The sequence below is a fragment of the Pieris brassicae genome, chromosome 2 (assembly GCF_905147105.1).
Source record: "Pieris brassicae chromosome 2, ilPieBrab1.1, whole genome shotgun sequence".
Taxonomy (NCBI): Eukaryota; Metazoa; Arthropoda; class Insecta; order Lepidoptera; family Pieridae; genus Pieris; species Pieris brassicae.
In genome coordinates, this window is record NC_059666.1 from 865,852 (window position 1) to 888,615 (window position 22,764).

General features: G+C 34.5%; 1 protein-coding gene across 6 annotated transcripts in view; it reads right to left on the minus strand.

Annotated features, from left to right (window-relative positions):
- LOC123718865 (homeobox protein homothorax) overlaps window positions 1-22,764 on the minus strand; it is a 222,941-nt gene that overhangs the window by 48,493 nt on the left and 151,684 nt on the right. For all 6 annotated transcript variants that reach the window (XM_045675850.1, XM_045675842.1, XM_045675832.1 and 3 more), the window contains exon 11: window positions 3,445-3,521. In XM_045675850.1, coding sequence (XP_045531806.1) covers window positions 3,445-3,521 — 77 coding nt within the window. The remainder of the gene's footprint in view (window positions 1-3,444; window positions 3,522-22,764) is intronic.

Consider the following 22,764-nt stretch of genomic DNA (forward strand, 5'->3'; position numbering starts at 1 on the left):
TTCAAATAACATCAACTAGTGATACCAGGACGGAATAAAATAGATGCAAATGTCCCATAATCACATTACTACATCGCATTCGAATTGAAACCGCCATTGGGACCTTGTCGCATTAAGCGAGTCCCTAATTGGTATTGTATGAAGATGTAAATTAGAAGAATGCTCTTCCGTATTGTTGCTCGGTACATGTAATTGATAAGGCGTACGGATTTGAATTTCAAATTTTTTCATTCATACCTCGAGGGAGTCGCTTCCGAGGTGTTTGTGTTTACGAAAATACAGTATTTTGTTTTCTAGAGTATAATAGACACTTTGATACATTAAAAGGAGAGGTCGGTATTAAAACTCGGTTAGTTTTAGTAGAAATGGAAACGAATACAGCCATTTTGACGCTTTTATTTTATTATTAAATCGATTTTATTGTTGAAACTTAAAAGCTTTTAAATATATATTGCAGCAACCAGGGGATCATAGGTGAAAAAGAGTTAAACAATAGCTGACCTGTGACCTTAGAAACTCATTCCACGGGTCACACGTGTCACGGGCCAACGATCACGTTTTAATAAAAAGATCTCCAATTAAAATAATCATTCGATACTTTTTATTATTAATAAAGCATGCAATCGCTGCTCTCAATTGTATGTGTTTTTTTTTTAATTATTTTATCTTGAGTGTTTGATAATATTGTTGATATATGTATTTATAATAATTCTGTCAAAATAGCGATTCCCACGATATATAAGTTATTATGCAATTTTCATATGTTCTCTTTGCCTTCCCATAAACAATCGAACCTCCAGGTTATTATTAATACACGATAAATACTAAGCTGTCACTAGTATATTAATGAATAAATAACAATTTAAAAACAGCTATATTATGTTGTTTTTGACATATATACAAGTTAACTCTCTATTCCAGAATAATTTAGGAACGCGCCGGCGCAGGTTATGTTTTTTTTATAGGACGGGCACGCAAACGGGCTCCAGCCTCACCTGATGTTAAGTGATACCGTCTATGTACATTCACATTGCCAGAATGCTTCCAGGTGTTACCTTGCCATTTAATAATTATACGCTCTTTTTTGATAGACCCTTAGTCGATTTAGTTCGGAAATACTCAGTTGTGGAACGTCGAAGTGATACAGAAAGTATTTTGATATTAATCTAAACAACTCTTCTGAACACTCTTAGTCACTCCTGAAGTGATGAGATGAACACAAAATTCCTAACATAGGAAAGATAAAAATGGCGTCAGGTTTCACTAAATGCCTTTTATCTTATCTGGCGTCATTGCAATAAAATAAACAGTTCTGATAGTCAAAACCTTTTGATACTATGAGTCATGAAGAAAACGATTCGCAGTGGGTGTAGTCCCGTAAAGTGTTAAACAAATTGTCCGCTGCTGTCGAGGATTCCACAACACGATTTATTTAAAATCCACTTAATAAATAAATATGGGTGGTCTGGATTAACCGTGAAACACGTGGACAATTGTACATAACATATTGATTAATATTTATGCCGTTTTTAATATGTTCAAGGCGAGTTACAATTGTTCATTGATTCACCCGTAGATTGAAATGTATAATTTCAGAGCAGTGGCTTGATCGTGCAACTTTCATCCCTGAAATCGTAAGTTCTATCCCCGGTTATGCACCAATGGAAAGTCCAGACATTTCTAAGTGCACTTTTAACACTCGCTCAAACGGTAAACGATGAAACAGACTTGCAAGCCAAGTCGACGGCGTTTGTGTGTTACCTACTCGCCTATTTGATCGATAATTGATATAGAAATCTGAGGCCCAGACCTAAAAATGTTATAGCGCCACAGATTTTTTTAATATGTTTAAAAACTTAACTTCAATTATTGTTTTTGATAATACAAATCTACTAGGATCGAAGCAATCTAGTGGAGACAAATGTAAATAATGTAAGACTGTATTGTAACTTTAAAATCATTAACAATTCTGACGGTAGGTAAGTACGATGTACTAAAGAAAACTATTGTGAAATCAATTTAATTCAAAAATAAACACTTACGATATTAAGTAGAAGGCAGGTAATTTTAAATGCGGGGAAGTGGGAGGCTGACGTCGTAAAATTAGTATTTTATGTTTTGCATCGAGTCGCCTCTCGTAAGGTCGTTTTCATATCAGTCGCGTTTCGTTTGCGTGTTTGAATACGTAAATATTATTTTTGTTTGCTCCAAGCGATATATTTAAGACATGGTTTTTAACCAATAATCAGCGGTTTTGTTTACAGAAAGGGGGTAAATTTTTGTGTTTTTCTATCCCGTACTAAACTTAATTTTGGCTTGAAAAAGGTTTTTCAAGTACATTATATTAAAACGTGAAAAATTAAGCAAAAGTCGATAATTTCTGAGATTTCGGTATAAGTATTGTAATAGTTTAAATAAACAAGACTTAAACGTTTACAAATCAATTAGAAGCCTTAAATTATACCTAATGGTAAAACAGGGCTGAAGCGAAGGCATAAATAACTTGAAAGCGCTTTAAACGCAGCTCGTGTGTAGACGCCACAGATGCAAAATAAAGATAATGGTGTCGCATTACAGAGATGTTCAGAAATGCAGAAAGGACTGGCTTTTAATAATACTAAAAATGTCACCCTGTAGGTGCAAAATAACATACACGACATTAATCGGATATAATAAGAATTTATACAATAAATTATTTTACGTAGAAATTGGTAATCGTATTTTTATTATATATTTATGTTTTATGCGAGTGCCTTAAACATATATTAACAGCCGTACACAGATTCTTAAATAATCTCCAATAAATGTCCGTTTGGTTAAGGATTGATTTGCACTTTTTAACAATCAGGTCCTGGCTTCGTAGCCTGGTTTAAATACACAATTACTGACTGTGTAATTAGTTTATTTCGTATTTTTTGTGTATTGTATAAATAATCCATCATTATGTTAGTATAAACTTGGAGACTAGTGTAAACATAACACTCATGAGGAAGTCTTTGCATACACCAGTCGATCTGTACCGAGAAGTGAACAAAATGCCTCATGGACAGGTCATCTGGCACAGTCTTCAAGATGCTGTTCCGACTGCCCCGTATCCGGCTCAACAGAGACACTGTTTTAATTCTAATAAGAGCCCAGGAATAATTTGTACGGTCTTGGGTATTGCATTGTAATATAAACACTGTGAATTTGAGCTTTTTATATTTTTTTGTATTATTTTAGATTAAGTTTAGCAATTGGTATGTATATTACTATATATTAGTATTTCGTTTACTAAGGCCGCCTGTTGCATCCCTATTAATGTATGTTATTTGTTTGTCTTTTTTTCTTCTAATCCATATTCTTCAATACTACGAAACTACATAATATATTAAATAAACAAATGCGATTTAATTTCTATTAAAGTACTTAGTAAATGGAAAAGCGAGACTTTTATGTACTTACCAATTATTGACTTGAAGTATAGTTAACCCTGTATCCTGCGCTAACTGTTTTTTCTGGTCCTCCGAAGGGTACGGATGCTGAAAACGGAAAATCTAATTAATATAATTGCTAATTAACTTTCCTATTCTCATTTGCCATTATGAGTATTGCAATTGTTTAATATATATTTATCTAAACTTATATTGTAAGAGCAATGTTAGCCTAGTGGCTTCAGCGTGCGATTCTCATCCCTGAGGTCGTAGGTTCGATCACTGTGCATCAATGGACTTTCTTGTGCGCATTTAACATTCGCTCGAACGGTGAAGGAATACATCATGAGGAAACCGTCTTGCCTTGACCCAAAAAGTCGACGGCGTGCGTCAGGCACAGAAGGCTGACAGTGCGACAGTGCAGATATGGTGCAGGAATGGCGGGATTTGTAGGAAGCCTTTGCCATAAAGGCCATATATCTACTAATGACTGAGATATAAATATAAATGTGTTTATATGTAAATATATCTGAAATAAATATAATTATTATGTTTGTAACGATTTCCAAAATATATAAAAATATCTGTGTGTTGACGGCAGTTTAACACAAAACATTTAAGCCAAAGTTTATAACAGTCATAACTAATAAACACTGTTATTATTATTAAATATATTTTACTAAACGCTAGAGTATATAGGAAAAATTCCTGTTTAGGAAGAGAATTAACGAAAACAAAACATAAATAGTAGAGAGAGATAAGTCTAATGATATTGGTTTCTGGCGTGAGGTCGGTCCCGAGGGATCTCCTCTATTTCATGTCATCCCCGTACAGGTAGTGTAAATTATTAACAGGTTCGATTCCCAGCTCGACTCAAGACGTGACTTTTTGAAGCTTTTTCGGTTGTTTTTCGTTTGCAAAAGTTTTATATTATACAAAAATGAATCCATATTTTCCTTGGACACGCGTGAACGGCTGGACTTTTGTTGTGTTTGTTATTGTCAGATGAAGGAAGAAAATATTAACGAAATTGTGCGAAAAATTATAAAATTTAAGAATACTTTTGTTACGATAGTATTTTTTTTTATTCGCACAGCGCCTTTACAATACAAACTTTTTCATGTAACAGTTAAGACAGGAAAACGTCTGTCGGGTCCGCTAGTATATACATTACATATGTGTTAGCCTAGTGGCTAGGTGTGTGTAAGAATACCATTATGTACTAATAGATTTTTATATCCATATAATTAGTATTAATAAAATTTATAATGGAAAATAATTCGTTCATAAATCAAGATTTTGTATGAAATTTTCCAAATTTAAAAATCTCTTTAGCGATAAAGAAAAATGATTGATTGGACCCACCTATCTAGATTTATAAAAACATAATAAAACAAAACAGTGGAGTTAAAACCTCATTTTCCTTTATCTGTTTCATAATCATTTATTAATATAATAGGCAAGTAGGTGATCAGCCTTCTGTGCCTGACGCACGCCGTCAGCTTTTTGGGTCTAAGGCAAGCCGATTTCCTCACTATATTTTCCTCCATCGTTCGAGCGTATGTCAAATGCGTAGATACATGTACAACCTTAGGGATGAGAGTCGAAAGCTGAAGCCACTAGACCAACACTCAATCCAAACATATATATTCTAAAAAAATTAATGTCACACAGTCAGGGATACAGTCTGAATAACTATTTAAAATATATTCGTGAACATTATTCATACAAGTTAACACTAACATCAGTTTCGTAAAATCAGGAACGCGCGTGTAACAATAAAGTATAAAAATGCCAGATTTCACTGATATGGGCAGGGACGGACTTGGAAGTTTAAGAGGCCCTGAGACTTGTGATCAATATTTACTCATAAATGAAATAATATACATGACATTCTTTGTTTCTTTTGATATTGATTTTGTATTCTATTTTGGCCATACAAATCGCAGAGGCGATGAGAACTTGGAGATAGTGATCGTGGTTTGTAACACAGAAGGCCACAGGTGGACCGATCAAGTGAAGGACTCGTTCTCCTCAAAACTATAGATTGTTGGAAGAGGGGCGCTGGACTGAAACCGGTGGAAACAGACTGTCCACTCCAGAGGTTTCATTGGTGACATGAGCGACCAATTGAGAGAAATGAGACATGTCTTTGAAATTATTTCGAAAAATATAAGTAATATGATATATAAAGTGATTGTTAATATAATTATGAATTAATTCAAAATAATGTTATTAATAAACACAAATATATAAATGAATGAGTGAGTTCACGAGATTTAAATAAAACCAACGAAAATAAAGGGATAAGGTAAAAAGCAAATTGTCAGCAATTCGGCCCTGCACACATCGGTTTCTGAGAGAAATTGATACGTCACTTACAGTCGTGTACACGACGCATAACGCACCATTGTCCGAGTGTGTACACAGCTTTATTATGATTTACTGCGCCCGGAAAATTGTTATTCATATTAAAAATACAATTTTTTATCTCGCTACATTTTCTTATATTGTCAGGCTAGAGTTGACAAGTAAACTATATATATACATATACAGATAAAACATAATGCAAGATTATTAACAAAAATGAAATATTTCTGAATGAAATTTATCGTACTATGCATCTCGACTACGAAGACTATGTTTCTAGACTTTTTCTATTATTATCACTAAAACGACATAAATGCACAGAAAAGACCGGTTATTTATAGAGACCGTTAAGTAGCGTAGACATAAAAAAATATCAATTATTCCCTATGAGGTTGGAGAAGCTGAGCTCCATAAAACAACTAATAAAAATAAGAGTTTCTGTAATGTATTCATAGTAAACATGTACAAACATCTCCATTTTAAGGAGGGTGTTATGCCGTATTACGTTTCACTCGTAATATTTTATGTTCTGAATAAAAATCTAATTTACCTAGAATATACTTCTACACTGTAATATATTAAAAAAAACTCTTGTACTATTGTCAGTGATACTCTAGTTAGCAAGGAGGTTCATAAAATGCAACAGGTTCAAGTCTGACAACCTGCTGCAAAAGAATAGCCGGTAGACCGAGGCTGCGTTGGTGGAATGGGCTAACGCCAACAAGGGCCTGTACATCACGGTGATGATGATGATGTAACTTGTTAAATATTTGTAAAAATACAGATATTATTATTATCTTTAATATATTTCCTTGCTTACAACGTTAGCTTACTTTCTGTCAGTGTAGGAATGTCAAGCGTGAGAAAAAATAATTGAAAGCGAATCTAAATCTATTTTAGCCATATTCTAAATCGAACTGTTTATTGAATATGAAGTAAACAGTATTCTGTTCCGGGAGGTCCTATGTTTATTGTTTCGATCGATTGTAATCATTTCAGTAATGCATCGGATGTTTATGTTTGCTGAATCGATGAAGATTGCACGGTTTCTTCGGAAATTCAAAATATTTTGACTGTGTATCAGCTGTATGCATATAGATGCAGAACGCGGAAAACTTTTGGCCTATACTCTATAATAAGAACGCGTCAATCTTGCTTTAATCTATGGTTCCTTGACTCTATTGCAGATTACCAAAAATACTTGTCAGGTAGGCTTTTTAAATTTAGAACATATACCGTAAAGTTGGTCCACAGACTATTAAAACCCAGTGTAGACATGAGTTTATCAAACTTATCCATTTATCGGCTTATAAATAACACACAATTCGTTTGAAACAAATTGAAACAAAACTTGCTCTTGCCTATTTCGGAGTTTAAATATTGAACGAAACGTTGACGGTACAAGTTTTTGTGTCGGTTTTTCATCAGCACGCGAGACCGCGTCGAAAATCGAAAAAACATTATCAAAAATTTATGATCCCTATTACGATGTACACAAAAACAGTGAAATGATAAAGTTGGCGAGCCGAGCCGGCCAGCTAACGGGATTTGTCAAATTTATGCCGGCACTCGGCTTTTTGCTGATGTGCCTCAATTATTTTTAATTTTGCAATACAGATCGTGACCACCCTTAACGGTATTGATGCAAGGAGCCGACTTATTAAAATCATTTTAATTTTAAATCGGCTAGCTTTGAGGATTCGGATACTTTATTACGGGATATTTTAAATGAGGAAAAATGAACCAGATTTTGCGTAGTACTTAAAACCCCAGGGCTGACAAACTGTTAAGAGGTTGATGAAGTTTGTAGGGACAGGATTTACGGAGGATTCAATGACGACAATTAAACCAGCTTTCAGAGGCGAAGTTCAGGTTAGTTTTTATCGGATCAATAAGCTATTTTACTTAATTAAGACATAACTAACATACGTAATAAATTTACTGTTTAACGAGCTGTAGGTACCAGGATCCCATAAAGCGATGGAGATATCAAATTTCGTAGCAATCCGGTGTACACATAAATCTTGTGTCGCATTAAAATCACGATTATACGAGGCATAAGTTAGAAATATATTGAACGGAGGGCCTGAAAAAATTCGCCTCTTGCGAAACAATAAATTTCAGATACATTTGTTTTATGGGGTGTCGGAATGGAATATGTTAATACTTGGCTGAATCGAAAGGGATATCCTTGTCAAACCAATTTCTAACATTAACAAGTTTCTTGTAAATAAAATAACTACGAACTTTAGCGATTAATACATCCAAAAGTACTTACTGTTGTCATTGAGAGGGTAAAAGAAAGTTGGTATATTAACAACTATATTTAATCGTTTATAAATCGGACATCCTAACTCCCTGGTAGTTCGTCAATGCAATTATAAAAAAAGATGTACAATTAATTATCTCCCATTCTTATTATTCTTGTGGGGGACAAGAAAATAATTTAAAAACCTCGTCCTTGGAAGAACAAAATCGTATATTCAAATAAAATCACACTAAAAGGCACGTATTTCCCAGAAGAGGCGGCAGTTTTTCACAATTCCGCCATAACAATAATATATAGATGAGGTTGATTTTGAGATGCGAGCATTGAGATTCTCGCTTGAGTCCTGACTATTTTAGGGTACAAAATCTTCACGAAAAAAGGATTTTATTCAATTATTTTTTAGAATTCCCTTAACATTTATCGACAAATATTAGGTATGATGTAAATTAGAATATACTTAGATAAGATTTCATAAAACACAGTACCAAATGTAGAATATAACTGAATTACGCGCTCTTTATTGTAATTAATTAAATTACGTCTATGTACCTTATGGTATCCTAGTCCTGACAAACTACAAAACACACGAATGTACCACGGGACTACACAATAAAGTTCTATCCCACCTTTGAAAGTTTAATATTTATAGCCAACACCTCCGAACAGGTTGATGTATTAAATTTTTCTCGCGCTCGACGTGACGTTTTCATATCTCCTCTATAAATTATGCACGTTTATATTACAGGTATTGCTATGGGACTCGACAAAACTATTTTTTGCAACTCTTTAGTTTTTGATTCATAGACACGCAATTTATTTTTTCTAACGACAGAATTTCTTCTGAAGATTTCGACATATCTTATATTTTCTAAACTTACTTTTTAATTAAAATATGTGCACAAGACTTTCAAGCCATTGGTGACCACAAAATAGATGTCAAAGTACCAGGGGTCCAGGGGTACGTGCTTTACGGCTCACCAGGGACACATAAAGGTGCGGAGGACCTAACCCTATCGAAGATGTGGCAAGATGGATGGTGCCATTTGCCTTGCAACTCTTGCTTATTTATGATCGCCTACTATGCGAGGGAGATTATTTTTCAACACTTTATTTATAACATTCTTTTAAAAGAAATCCTTTCGTTTTTTTATTCAAAATATAAGTCATATTTTTACTACTGTGAAAACTGCTAAATTATATATATAATACGGCATCATTTATTCAGTAGAGCCAGTTTAAAAAAAAACACCAAATTGTTCTAATGGCGGATACAAGATAGTGAATGAATTGACAATTGACATCAAATTGCACATAAGCACGAAGCGGACTGCACGTTAATTGCATACCAATGTCAACGTGCCAGAGACAAACCGATACTTTTTATTTCCTAAATCGGACATTTGCTATTTTTCGACATTTTTACTCTGAATACCTATAGATAAAGAATTCAGTGTTCCGACCGCTACGGACCGTCTAAATTATGCACAAGTGTAATGGACAGCGTTCGTGCAATTTACTTGCTGAAATAGAGCCCTTTTTCGAAACTGCTAAATTTAGTAAAAAACACTTTATTATTCGCAATACAATACATTTTAGTCATCCCTTCAGATATTAATTGGACAAATAAATTGTTTTTATTGTCATTTGAAACCAGATGATTTTAAACTACCCACTGGATTTTTGAAAATAGAATCCGTCTCGACCAATAAGAACAAAGGGCGTCAAATGGCGATAGGAATCTGCACGAGCCGGACGTGTTGACAGCGTTCGGAACACGCAACTGGGTTAGGAAATGAGATAGATGTTCACAACTGCGCCGTGACGTGGCGCTTTGATCGAATTGGGTGACGTCACTATACACTATACCCTTTGTTTCGCGGATACCCTCAGAATGACATTGTGATGAACTATTCGGTAAGAACTGGTTGGAAAATTAAGTTTTAGCTCTGCATATCATTACACCACGGTAACTCTTACACGTAGATATAAGCTATAACGAATCTCAGACTGCTAATCTACAATTTGTAATATTACCAACAATATATAATATTACCACGAGTATAACTTGACTAAATTGTAAATAGAACGTAAATCTTCCGCGAAACTGCCGACATTTAACTTGAATGGACAGTAAATAAGAATTTCTTTACATTGTGAACAGAGCTTGATGAATATGTAAGTATGATACTTTGCATATCGATTGAGATCAAAGAATACCGCGAAGGCACCTGCGCCCGCGCAAAGTAAACACATGAAAAAATATTCATGAGATCGACGCTAAATGACAGTTCCGAATAGGGTTGACAGTGCAAAAAATCGACAACTTTTCAGAGTTGTTTTGAATTTAAATAGTTCGTAACGTTTTATAGGTAAATTTCCAACATACAGACTCCCTTGGTTCTGGGGTGCGTATTTATTGCTTAAATAAAACACAGTAAAATAATTGCAAAAATTTTCATATCACATCCAATCATGGTAGATTATTTTACGCGCTCTCGGCAATGGCGGCTACACATACGATGATTTATGGTCAATCGATTCACTAATTGCATGTAATGTACATATCTAAATGCAAAAAATCATTTGGAATTACGTGGTATTTTTAATACCCTTTTAAAACATGAAAAGAAAACTCTGTTTTGTAGCAATTTTCATAACAGTTTCAGTTTTTTATACAGAACTGGACAGATTAGGCGACATTCCCATCTGATGTTAAGTTAGATGCAGCCTTTTGCAGTTCGTTGTCCAGGAGGTGCCTATTTAACCGCCGCTTAAATGCACTAATATAACTGTTTAGGGAAGATGGTAGAAGGGAAAAAAGGCCTACTTGTGCTGTGAACAAGAAACGATGATCCAAATCGTACAACGGCACCTGGGGAAGTCAACAATGAAAAGGTGCTTCTAGATGAACGTTACTTGAAAGGGGATGACGGAATCAGGTTGTGTGAAAAGTGCAAATCTATAGAAGAACGAGTTTTATAGTTTTTTACTTTATTTAAGTCACAACACGATGATTTTATAACCAAAATTCAAAGATACCATTGTTACCATAAAGTAGTTAAAATCAAAATGCATTTTATATACGCTAGCGGCACTTATATTATTCAACCTATATGTATAAATATTAATTACACTTTTCTCTGTCATTTTGGACATACATGTTTTGATAATTATATCAGAGTACATAATAACGTTTTTAATCAAATACTACACACCTTAAATTCTTTTGATGGTGATAACTTATAAACAGAAAATATTTGTTCATTTACGTTGCTAACGAAATATTGATTTTACGGTTATAATTTTACGTATATGTATAGCTTTTTATAGTATTTAACAAATAATTGGTTTTAGGATTACCATTTTACGTTATCTATCATAACATAGGCTATATTTGTCGCAATACAAAAATAGTAATAGCCTCACAATGTAACGAAACTCCCAAGCAATACAATATACAAGAAAACACAAATTATAACACCTTTTAGATGTTCCAGAGCAAAACTTATGTTCTGAGCGCTTGACACTGTTACTACTGAGTGACCCTTATATTCATAGTCGTGTCAAGATAGTAGTCATATCTGTATCGGATTTGAGGTCGCTACAATGTTAAATTAGTTTTTTTTATATTGACAATTTTGTTACGTCATTATACTTGTAACAGGTAATCTTAATAACAATTTTTATAAACCAAAAGAACAGGGGCAAACTGGCAGAGATTGGTCGTCGACGATTCGAACCGCTCTTTGTTGAATACGGTCAAAGTGGAAGGAGCTGGTACTGAAATCTAAGATTAATTTAGGGCTGTCTTAATATGATAAACGAGTATGTTCTTATGATAGCAACCGTACTTACATATATAAAACATAGTATTTCTGTTTAAAGTATTTTGATCGTACCAGCTGTAATGGTAATAGTTTGTGTGGCGTGAGATCATGTTATTTGAGCCCCAACTTGTGTCAAAGGAGCCCTACCGTGGGCGTGGCGCCCGCCTATACACGTGGCCACCGGGACTGTCACGCGACCTTTGCAGGGTCAACTTGTTAGTGATCAGCCTTATTACGATAGAAGAATTTAGTTATCCCTAGGCGGATTGATTTTCGTGTTTTATTGTTTGTATTATACAGAACAATGCCGTATCATCATACATCGTTGGGTGCTTTAATGAGTGTGAGTATAGCAAAAAGGTACGTCGACATTGTGCCTGTGCATGTGTGTGTCTATGATCTAATTATCATAGACAATAAACTTTGTAGTTCGTTAAATTTTCGCCAACAATGGTCTAGATATAATATAATTAAATAGTTTAAAACATTAATCCGGAACACAATAAGGGCGAGTTAGTTTTGATTATTTGCAAACAAATTGCTATAATCAGATGTGCGCCTGCGCCGGGCCCCATTGTAACCCCGAGCCACCAATTACAGAGCACGAGCCCAAAAGATGCTTTTTCTAATCTTCCCACGCGTTTTGTTCACGTAATTATACGTTCAACTCGGTAATAACACATCGTTTCAATAAAATTGTATATCATTCAGTTTCTTCCCCGCGAACGCTGATTAGAGCCGCCATTTTGTAGGCGGACTCGCCCGGCGGCGATTCCGTTCCATTTTCGAAAAAACACTAATCGCCAAATCGAGCACGCGCGTACGTGTGTTTTTCAAATTGGGAACGTCCTTTCCCGCTAATATTGGGCGGATTTTGACTTCTGTCAAGTTTGACAGTTGTGATTGACGCTCGTAAACGCTCAAGTACAAGTGTTCCAGCGTAAGAAATGTTTTGATTATTTGTCACTGGCAATTTGGCATCGACGGCGCTGCGTTAAGGTGTATTTTCCTATTGAATTTCCATCCGTAATATTAATTACTGGCTCGTGAGTCGTGGGGCAGATGAGTGCATATTGAAATGTCAAAAATCTGTGTTTCTTTTGCTTCTCATTTTCGGTTCGGTCCAATATCCTTCACGTCAGCTTTGGGACAGACAGCGTCGGTAGGTAGTGTAGTTTTTAGGGAGATGAAACTGCCTATTTTCCAGGAAGTAGCGAAATTGAATGTTCCAATTATTGTGTGTTTTCTTTTTTGCCTTACTTGGTTTTGAGTGTTATTAGCTCTTGTCTGTCATTGGTTTCCGAATTTTATTTATGATATGCTATTAAATGGTGATCACCCTCGAAACAATCCTTTTTATTCTGAAATGTGGTCAAGATCAGGACAGGAGATATATATATTAATAATTCGACGAATTAAAAACACATTTTATTAGATTGTTTTAAGTCTTTTTCTCAACCATAAATAATAAATAAAAAGCTCCGCTAACTGTCAATTGTTTATGTAAATCTACAACACCTTCTTAAAATAAACAAACAAAACTCTTCATAAACTGACAAAAGTTAAATCCAAGAAATGGATAATTCATATTCATAGAGGAGAGGCTTTCACGAAAATGGCTGCCTAGGATATGCATGAATATTAACATAGTACCAGGCTTCCATAACTATATTAGAGATGCCGGTGCATGCCAGTAGGGGCACGTTTGAAGTTGCGCCGAGAAATTTGACATTTTGACAGCTCTCCGACGGCGGCTGCCTTGTCTACCACCTCCACCCCCACCCTACGATTCACGTCTGACTTATGAATTGTTAATGCATCGGTAATTGATATTATAATTTTGGCCATTTTAACTTAATGGCTGCTTTTAGGGCGTATTACGTATAGTTGTCATGTTACAAATTATTTGTGGTGCCCAAAAAGATGCTATTATACATAATGATTGATGATGATAATGATTTCTGTATTAAAAGGTATGTACGTGTTCCGATTTTAAAGAATCATACGTGAAAGACACAAAATCTTACACTTGTCAAACACCTTATTGCCAAAACAACGTCAAGGAAAACACATTTTATCAACAATTTTTTTAACCCACTGCAGCTACAACCTCTCTCCCTCTTCTAAGAGTCTTTGCCTTAGATTTATGTATTTATTTCGTGAATTTTCTAACAAGCAATGAGGCTATCTTTCACCTGTGCCTGACGCTTTCAACTTTTTGGCTATGGCAGTCTAAGGAATCCCAGAGTCCTCTCGATGAAGAGAAGAACATAATTACAAAGCCACTGTTCATTTTAATTCTTATACTAATAATAATGCAGTAAAAGACATGCTTTGAAACATAATACAGAGTTATTTATTGTAAAAATGATATTGTTACAAGACGAATCGTACGTAAAAATGGTAGATTGTTCGATAAGAGTATAAGGTTGCGTAGGTCGTAGCTCAAGAGATTGTATCGGGATTGAGACGTCACGGACCGCCGGCGAGGCTTTGATGGATTTTACTTTATTGTATGTAATTGTGAATATGGTTTGTAAGTGTACAGAGAAATTGCTGATATATGCTTACAACTTTAAGCTCTTGTTAAAGCTTCGGAATTACAATGTTGTCGATGAAGTGTAAACAGTAATACATATAATAATTATCTGTTTTAAATAAACAAAAAACAATTTAACATTAGCTCGATTCAAAACATTACGAGGAAATGTAATGTAAAAAAGTAGGTGTGTCGGAAACAGGAGCAGATACAGACATCTGAGGACCACACCTAAAAAAAATGTAGCGGCACTGATTTAAAAAAAATCGACAATTTAACTTTTGCTCGATTCGAAGCATCGTGAGGAACTCAGCTTGTCTTAGACCCAAACAGTCGGTGTGTGTCGGGCACAGCAGGCACCACCTACTTGCTTATTAGATTGACAAATTATCATGAAACAGAGATAAACAAAATATCTATATATCTATATATTCAGGCTGAAGTTGCTATTACCGATCATAACCTACGTATAGAAGCAATGGTGTAGTGAATACAGTCTAATTTGTAACAGGCTGTAGGGAGTTCGATACGCAACAATGATGTATCCAATCACGAGACAATGGCTAAGAGCTCCACAGTTCAGCTAACAATGCGCGAAGCTTTGTGGTGCAAGGTATAGGCGATTGTGGCTTATAAACTTATCGCTAGTAACAATCCTGTTTCACTGCCTTTACAGTCCATTAAATGTACCAGTATCTTAAATTTGCTTTTACTATAGAACAGGACAGGAGGTACATCTGATGTTAAGTGTTGACGCTGTTCATAGATACAGAAGGCGCGCAAGCCTTTTTTACGCTCTTTTCTGATCCCTAAGTCGATTTTTCGGAAATACTACAATGAGATATAGAGGATTGAAATTGTTGGCTTTTTGAAGCCGTTCTTAATAAAGTAAGTTACATATAGGTTTGCCAGTTTCTTTTAATTATTAGCTTAATAACTAGAAAACATAAAAGCTGCTCTCATTAACAAGACAAAGGCTGTACTTGTAATCTATATGAATAAATAAAATCTATTGAATGTCTAAGACGTAGATTACACTGGTTTTTACATAAATATATGTTACAAAAGGTATAATTAGAGGGTAACGCGATATCCCTATGAAGATGTGGATGTACAATGCACAATGGCTCGTCGTGATAACTAGCGCACTCCGTCACACGCCTGACAGGGTTATCTGGTGGTATAACAAGTTATACGCGGCAGCGATTTTATACTTTAATATGTTTTTCTACTGTGACACTTTTGACAATAACTACTAGTCACACGGGCCTTGATGAAATGAGTAGTGTGTTATTTCATTCCGTTAAAATTCCAGTAACAGCAAATATTAGAAATTAAATACGTTCTGCAAACACTCAGCGAAATCTTTGCAATGAGTAGAATATATATTATATCTCAGGTAATTTTCTTTTTATAGATCAAGATGCAAACGGGCAGGAGGCTAACTTGATGTTAAGTGATATGGAACTAACACAATACGGGTGGAATACAAAATTCCAACCGTATCACCTCGACGTCCGCCGTTCCACGACTGAGCGTTTTTCAAGGCAATTTTTGCAGCGCACCACCGCTATGTGGAACCAGCTGCCCACTGAAGTATTTCCGAACCAATTCGACTTAGGGTCCTTCAAGAAAAGAGCGTACAAATTCTTAAAAGGCCGGCAACGCACTCGCGAGCCCTCAGAGGCTCGTAAGAATTGGTTATTTTCTTGTCTAAGTCGAATTGGTTCTGAAATACTTCAGTGGGCAGCTGGTTCCACATAGTGGTGATGCGCGGCAAAAACTGCCTTAATTGTAATTTCAATACTATTGAATCAATAGCAATTATTAGCCAAGAAGGAAGACATTTATTCATACTATATCACTAATATATTTTTCCTACGATATGTTATCAATATATATATTTAATATGTAAAAAAAGCCCAGAAGAACCAAGTTTCATAGATTCTAGATGAATTCTATTCACTAAGTTGGACTCAACTTTGCACACAAACAAATAACAAATTTAACAATTTAATTTTCTCGTAATTTTTGACACAACGACAAAGGATACGCCCAAAGGTCCGTCATCTTCAAAGTCGAAAGACCACAAAGCAATGGGAAATGCCTAATCAGACGAAAATTCTCTTTGACCTCAACTTGACTTAACTTTTGTAGCTTTGAAGCCTCACCTTAGGGTATTTAAAACTAAATACGCTTTAACTGTAGAAAATTCCTTTGCAACAGTTTACTTGTATGATTAACGATTTTTTTTACTAATTACAATTTTCTGGACATATTTTATAATTAGACAAATATATAAACTTTTATATAAATATAATTTATTCGTGTCATTAAATTGGGATTGTATGGTTATTAATTGCCTTGTAGACATGAATCGACAATCGTCAAACCTTCAGCTGAAGTTGTCTATAAAAATCTCAGAGTATATAGATGCATCTACCCATACAAGGTTATATGACTGGACTAATATTATTACCTTATAAATCATAAAGCGTTGTTGGCCTAGTGGCTGCTGTCTTACTGAGGTCGTAAGTTCGAACCCAGACGGGACACTCGACATTTGACACTTGGCTATTTTGTCGACGGCGTCTGCACATAATACTGATCACCTACTATTAGTAAATTAACACGAATCAAAAACTGACGTTCAGACCTAAAAGGTTGTAGTGCCACTCGTATATTTTTTAACCAATAAATACACAAAACCTGTAATACTGTGGTATCAATTTCTGTAAAAAAAACACATAAAACTCATCAGATAGTGGAGGAATGCCAAGCCAAGCTAATATTTCATGGGTCTTAATATTCTGCCACGCCTGCAGTCTAGTCTAGGACCCACTAAATAACCTAACACTTAGGCACATTAAAAATCCCTCCAGATTTACGTCTCGCTTGGATTTATTTTAAGTTTTATATTTTCAAAACTCTTTGTGTATTCTAAAGGATTTCTTTTTCAGCTGTTTCAGTGATCGTTTTGATTATCAACTGACACATACATTTCTGTGTTTTTATATAAATTATTTATTTGTTAAACAACATACATTTACTAACGTGAATATGATTCGCGATTCGTACGCAACCACTGGGCTGGGCTATCTACAATTACTTTGAAAGTGCCAACGCAAAGAAACATGTTTCTTGAATTATTTTAAAGTATGAAGTTTAAAGTCGGTGCATTATGAAAATGGCTTCGGATAGCCTCCCCCCACGCCCCCACCAGTCTGCAACGCCCACGCTAAGTAATTGTTTTGTATACAGTCTACTTTTGTAATTGCCTAGATATTTTAAAAACGCTTTATCGATCTTGACACTTACCAACGGAATATTACATTTTGATATATTGTTTTATATATAGGTATTTTACATGAAGTGTACATATTAATGTAAACTAGGCGATATACTGTCTGGTTTCAACGAGTCGTTATAATTACTATTGATAGTTTCAATAAAGAACCAAACGATAGCTAGATTTGATTTCCTTTAAGCAAAAATATCTACCAAGTAGATTAATATGTTAATTTTGAACTACGACACACCCATGAATTATAAACGACTGGTTTGAGAAATAATAGGTCAGAAATAGTAACATTTATGAAAGACACTGAACAAAACGTCTTTGTTTATACAGTAGATAAACAACATTAAATTTTAATTCCAGCTTATATCGCTTGCTTAAATATGTATCACCATCAACCAATATTTAATTTTAAACAGCGATTTGCATGAACAAACCCTGCGTGCTGCTGATAATGCAATGCAACCATGACTTATTACTGATCACTGTAATTCGTACTGCGGGGATTCGTAATTGATTAAAAACGTTTGTCTACTGTTGTAACAAACAAATATACAGTAATTACAACCTAACCTACTTAGTAATAATAATTAAGAATTAATTTAAAAAGTTTGGTTCCTGTGGAAAGCCTTTGTGCTGGCAATTTCTAGCTGCATTGCAATACTTAGCTCTGGGGTCACTGGTTACCAGGCGCCAATATTTATTTTTAATTTAATAAAATAAAAAAGCCTGTTTATTTTTTGCAAACAACAAAATAAACTTAATATTATTTATTACATATATATAAGAAAAGTAAATTATACTAATTATTATTCCTATTTTTTAATATCTATTTCCCAATTATTTTGCAAAAACCCTTCCACAGGTGAAGGCCTCAAGGAACTCCAGGTATCTCGGTTTTTAATGATTTGCATTCAGCTCGAGCCAGCCGTTTTTTCTATCGTCCGCCCATCTCGTGAGCGTGAGCGGTTATTTTTAATTACCCTTGCATTAAAACCCCACCAGTCTAGTCGAAAGGGAACAAAATCAAATTCGGAGGAAAGCGTCTTCTTCTAGTAGAAGAAAGTAGAAGAAGTAAGTAAGTAAGAAACATGTTTGCGTAAATTTTGAAATATATGTTCTGTGTTGGATATTATTTGAGTTACATTCAGCGATTGGATTTCTATAGTTGCTATAGATTTAATAGCGGTGGGGGCTGTCATGTTTATCTGGTAAGGTTTGGCGATTAAACGAAAAAAGACTTTTTGTTAACAGAGTGCAGGAAATTGAGGTTATCAGTGTAACCTGCCTTTGTTAATATTTCGTTTCGTGTGACAAACATGGTATATACAAATTTCTCAAAAACTAAAAGTCATATCAAGGCAATAGTTCATGATTAGTATATAGCTAAGGCAATCGTCAAAGTTTCAATTAATTCCGTTTATAACGTTGACTTTCTGAAGGATGTAAATAACATAGTCAGGTTTTGTATATAAAAACTATTTGAGCGTTTAATTTCGTAAATATTCGCTCTCCCCATTATTAGTTTCGAGAATTTCCACAACATTGCCAAATCCCGAAAATGGGATTAAAGTTTGAAAACTCGGGGGCTTGGAACGGTCAGTGTAATCGCGTGGACGTTATCGGCTCAGGCGCAATCGTCCGCCGGCTGATTAGCTAAGCTGGACTCCATGGATTATGGCAGGACCCTTTGGATATTAGAATAGTTGATTTACAGCATTATTGTTATGTAATGAATTGTTTAAAGTTTTTGTTTTTAAATTTATAACGAGCGTTTTTTAGTGTAGGGTAGGTCTAAAAGACTTTTGTGAATTATTCAAAATGGCGACATTTTTTTGTACTTTTTGAAAAACCAGACATATATATAGAATAATTCATCATTAAATAGACATCGTAATCTCTAGATTAAACGCGATGTGTGATGATCAAGAATGTCAATGTATAGCCCGCTATCTTTTAGTTTATATATATTTATATGAAATGAATAAAATCTTTGAATAAAGTAAAAATTTAATAAATGTCTACCCGCATTTTCAAGCAGATTTTTAAGCATTGTCTTTAAAAGGCAGCTTTAGTCCACAATCCAGATATATGGCTGAGTTAAGATGTGCATCTAAACAGCGCCAACTTTAGATTACTCTTTCAAAGTTTCCCGGGAAAAATTCTACGCTCCACCCAATTTAGTGGGCAAGTTGAAATTACGCTGTAATCACATTGTTACCGAGGTGCGGCTTTTATTTGGATATTGTATTTAGTTTGTGTATATCAGAAGCAGACGTATTATCGTAATTAGAAAATAAATCAATGGCGCTACAACTTTTTTTAGGTCTGGGCCTCAGATTTCTGTATCTGTTTCATGATCATTTGTAAATTGAATAGGCAAGTAGCTGATCAGCCTCCTGTGCCTGACGCACGCCGTCAACTTTTTGGGTCTAAGGCAAGCCGGTTTCCTCAGGATGTTTTCCTTCACCGTTCGAGCTAATGTTAAATGCGCTCAAAGACAGAAAATCCATTGGTGCACAGCCGGGGATCGAACCTACTACCTCAGGGATGAGAGGCGCACGCTGAAGCCACTAGGCCAACACTACTATCGTAATAACTTTTACAAATACTATATATTTCGATAACTTTTTATATATTTAAAAGATGTTTGCCAACAAAACTACACAGTATTCTTTATACTTAATAATTACAGTTCACAAATATGTCTAAAAGCGATACATACAAATAATAAGTTATTGAATTTTCGAAAAGCTTTGCAAAACTGTGTGTAGTGGACTGCCAATGCAGTCGTTTTCTCGATTTCGATACACATTCATAATATTGCTAAAAAAATGTTCCCCAGGGCAGAAATAAACCGACAAATAATTTAAACTCTTTATGTCTGATAGTAGTGGGTTCGATTCCGATGAATATTTAATGAAGGAACAGACCCTTAGGTATTTTAAGGGTTAAGTGATGTAGGGCTAGTTTGATTGTTTTATGGTGTTTTTGCAACGCAATCAATAAATATTTTATGTACTTAGCTGATAAGTGGGTTTAATATGGTTCGGTTGTATTGTAGTTGGTTTAACTTTAACCGCGTAATTAAACTAAATATTAAAGAAGAAGAAATAAGGATTTTAATTCATTTTAAGTTCCTAAGGTTTATTATTTATTAAAATATTATTTGATTATAAACTTTTTAGGTCTGGGCCTCAGATTTGTGTATCTGTTTCATGATCACTTGGCAATCTAACAGGCAATTAGGCGATCAGCCTCCTGTGCCTGACACACTCACGATAATATCCTTCACGGTTAGAGTGAATGTTAACACTTTGAAAATCCATTTATGCACATCCTGGTATCGAACCTACGACCTCAAGAACGTTGATCACTGCTGCATTCATTTAAAGACTTATATAACTTATATCTAACTAACTTAAATTACAATGTTTAAAGAAACAATTCAAAAAATTGCAGTCACACTTAACACCTAATTAAAACACTTTAAAACCGAGTGAAATTCAAAAATCGTCACCCGTCGCGTAGAAAATCAGCTAAATCGACTCCGGGAACTACGGTCGTCCTTATCGCATTTAAATTATTATTTTATGCAAATCGAATATACACAGTAATGGAAATACCGTGTCACTTGATTTTTGCCGTTCTCAAGTACTTTTATTTTAATAGGTTTATCATTTAATACGAATTATATGAAACATAAAGACACGGCAGTGTAAACCTGGTCATACATGTTGTTTTTGACCCTACGATTGGGCGGTCCTACCAAAAATATAGGTCTGCCTATAAAGGCTGGAATAGATGTATCAAAACAATTGTAAAATAATTGGCAACGATCTAATGATCGGATTTTCTAGTAAACAAAAAGCTGTCTAAAAACAAATGACTGTTTTGTAATTAAATTTATTTGAATTTCGAATTGCGCACCAACATAGATAATTACACCTGTTAATGCTGGTTATAGAATCACCAATTACTTAGGTAATGACCGAAAAACACTTTGCCAGTCATAAAAAGAACAAATATGGACGCAAAAGTGAGCAAGTTTTTAATTAAAGTTGTAGGTTAAAATTCTACAACAATGAATGCGAATAATATTTCTTAAAAGGATCACAAATGACAAGAAGATAAAAGTTACCAAATAGATTATGGTATTTTGTCCACAACCCTTCATCCTATACAAACGTAAGACGATAGGAATCAAACCCGGGACCCTCGCAAACAGTATCATGTGACAAGTATTAATTAACCGTGCTACGGAATATTGAAAGAGCATTAGATATTCGTTGAATAAACAATTTTGATTATAATTATTTGTAAAGGGTAATCTGTCGGAAGTAATTTTTACTTCTGAATAAAAAAATCTCTAAATATAAAATTTGTTGCGCTGGAAAATTAACGCTAAATACTATTTTAATAAACGCACTTCTAACAATTATTATGAGTGTAACGTGTGTCTACTGTGTTAAACAATTTTGATTTCAATTATTTGTGACGTAAATTTTACATCTAAATCATATTGTTTTTAGAAATAAATTGAACCTAATGAACGCACGTCTAACAATTATTATTAGAGTAACAAGTGTCTACTGTGTCAAATTTTGAATTTCGAATTTCCGCCACATTACATTTCAAAACCGTATCACATTGGAGTCCTTTAACAATTTAGTATGTATTTAATATGACATTGGTAGTATTTCACACCTGGCCCCATTTTAATATAGGTAGCATACCTTCGTAATTCTTTCTTGATATCTTCATACGGTCTTATTCGGGCATTTATCATGTGTGGATTTCGGGATTCCGGGATTCGTATATCACCAGCTTTAATAAAGGGAATGTTGCCATGATAAAAGATAAGACTGTTATTGAATACTTAGTAAATAAATTAGAGATGTGTGTGTATTAGTTTTATATAAGTCCATTAGAGGTCAAGAGTTCCGCTATATTCATTACGAATAAATGAATTTCCTTCTATAGATGGAAAATAATATAGTTTTTCCTAAATATATAACACCAAAGTATATATATTAATTCTCTTTTCA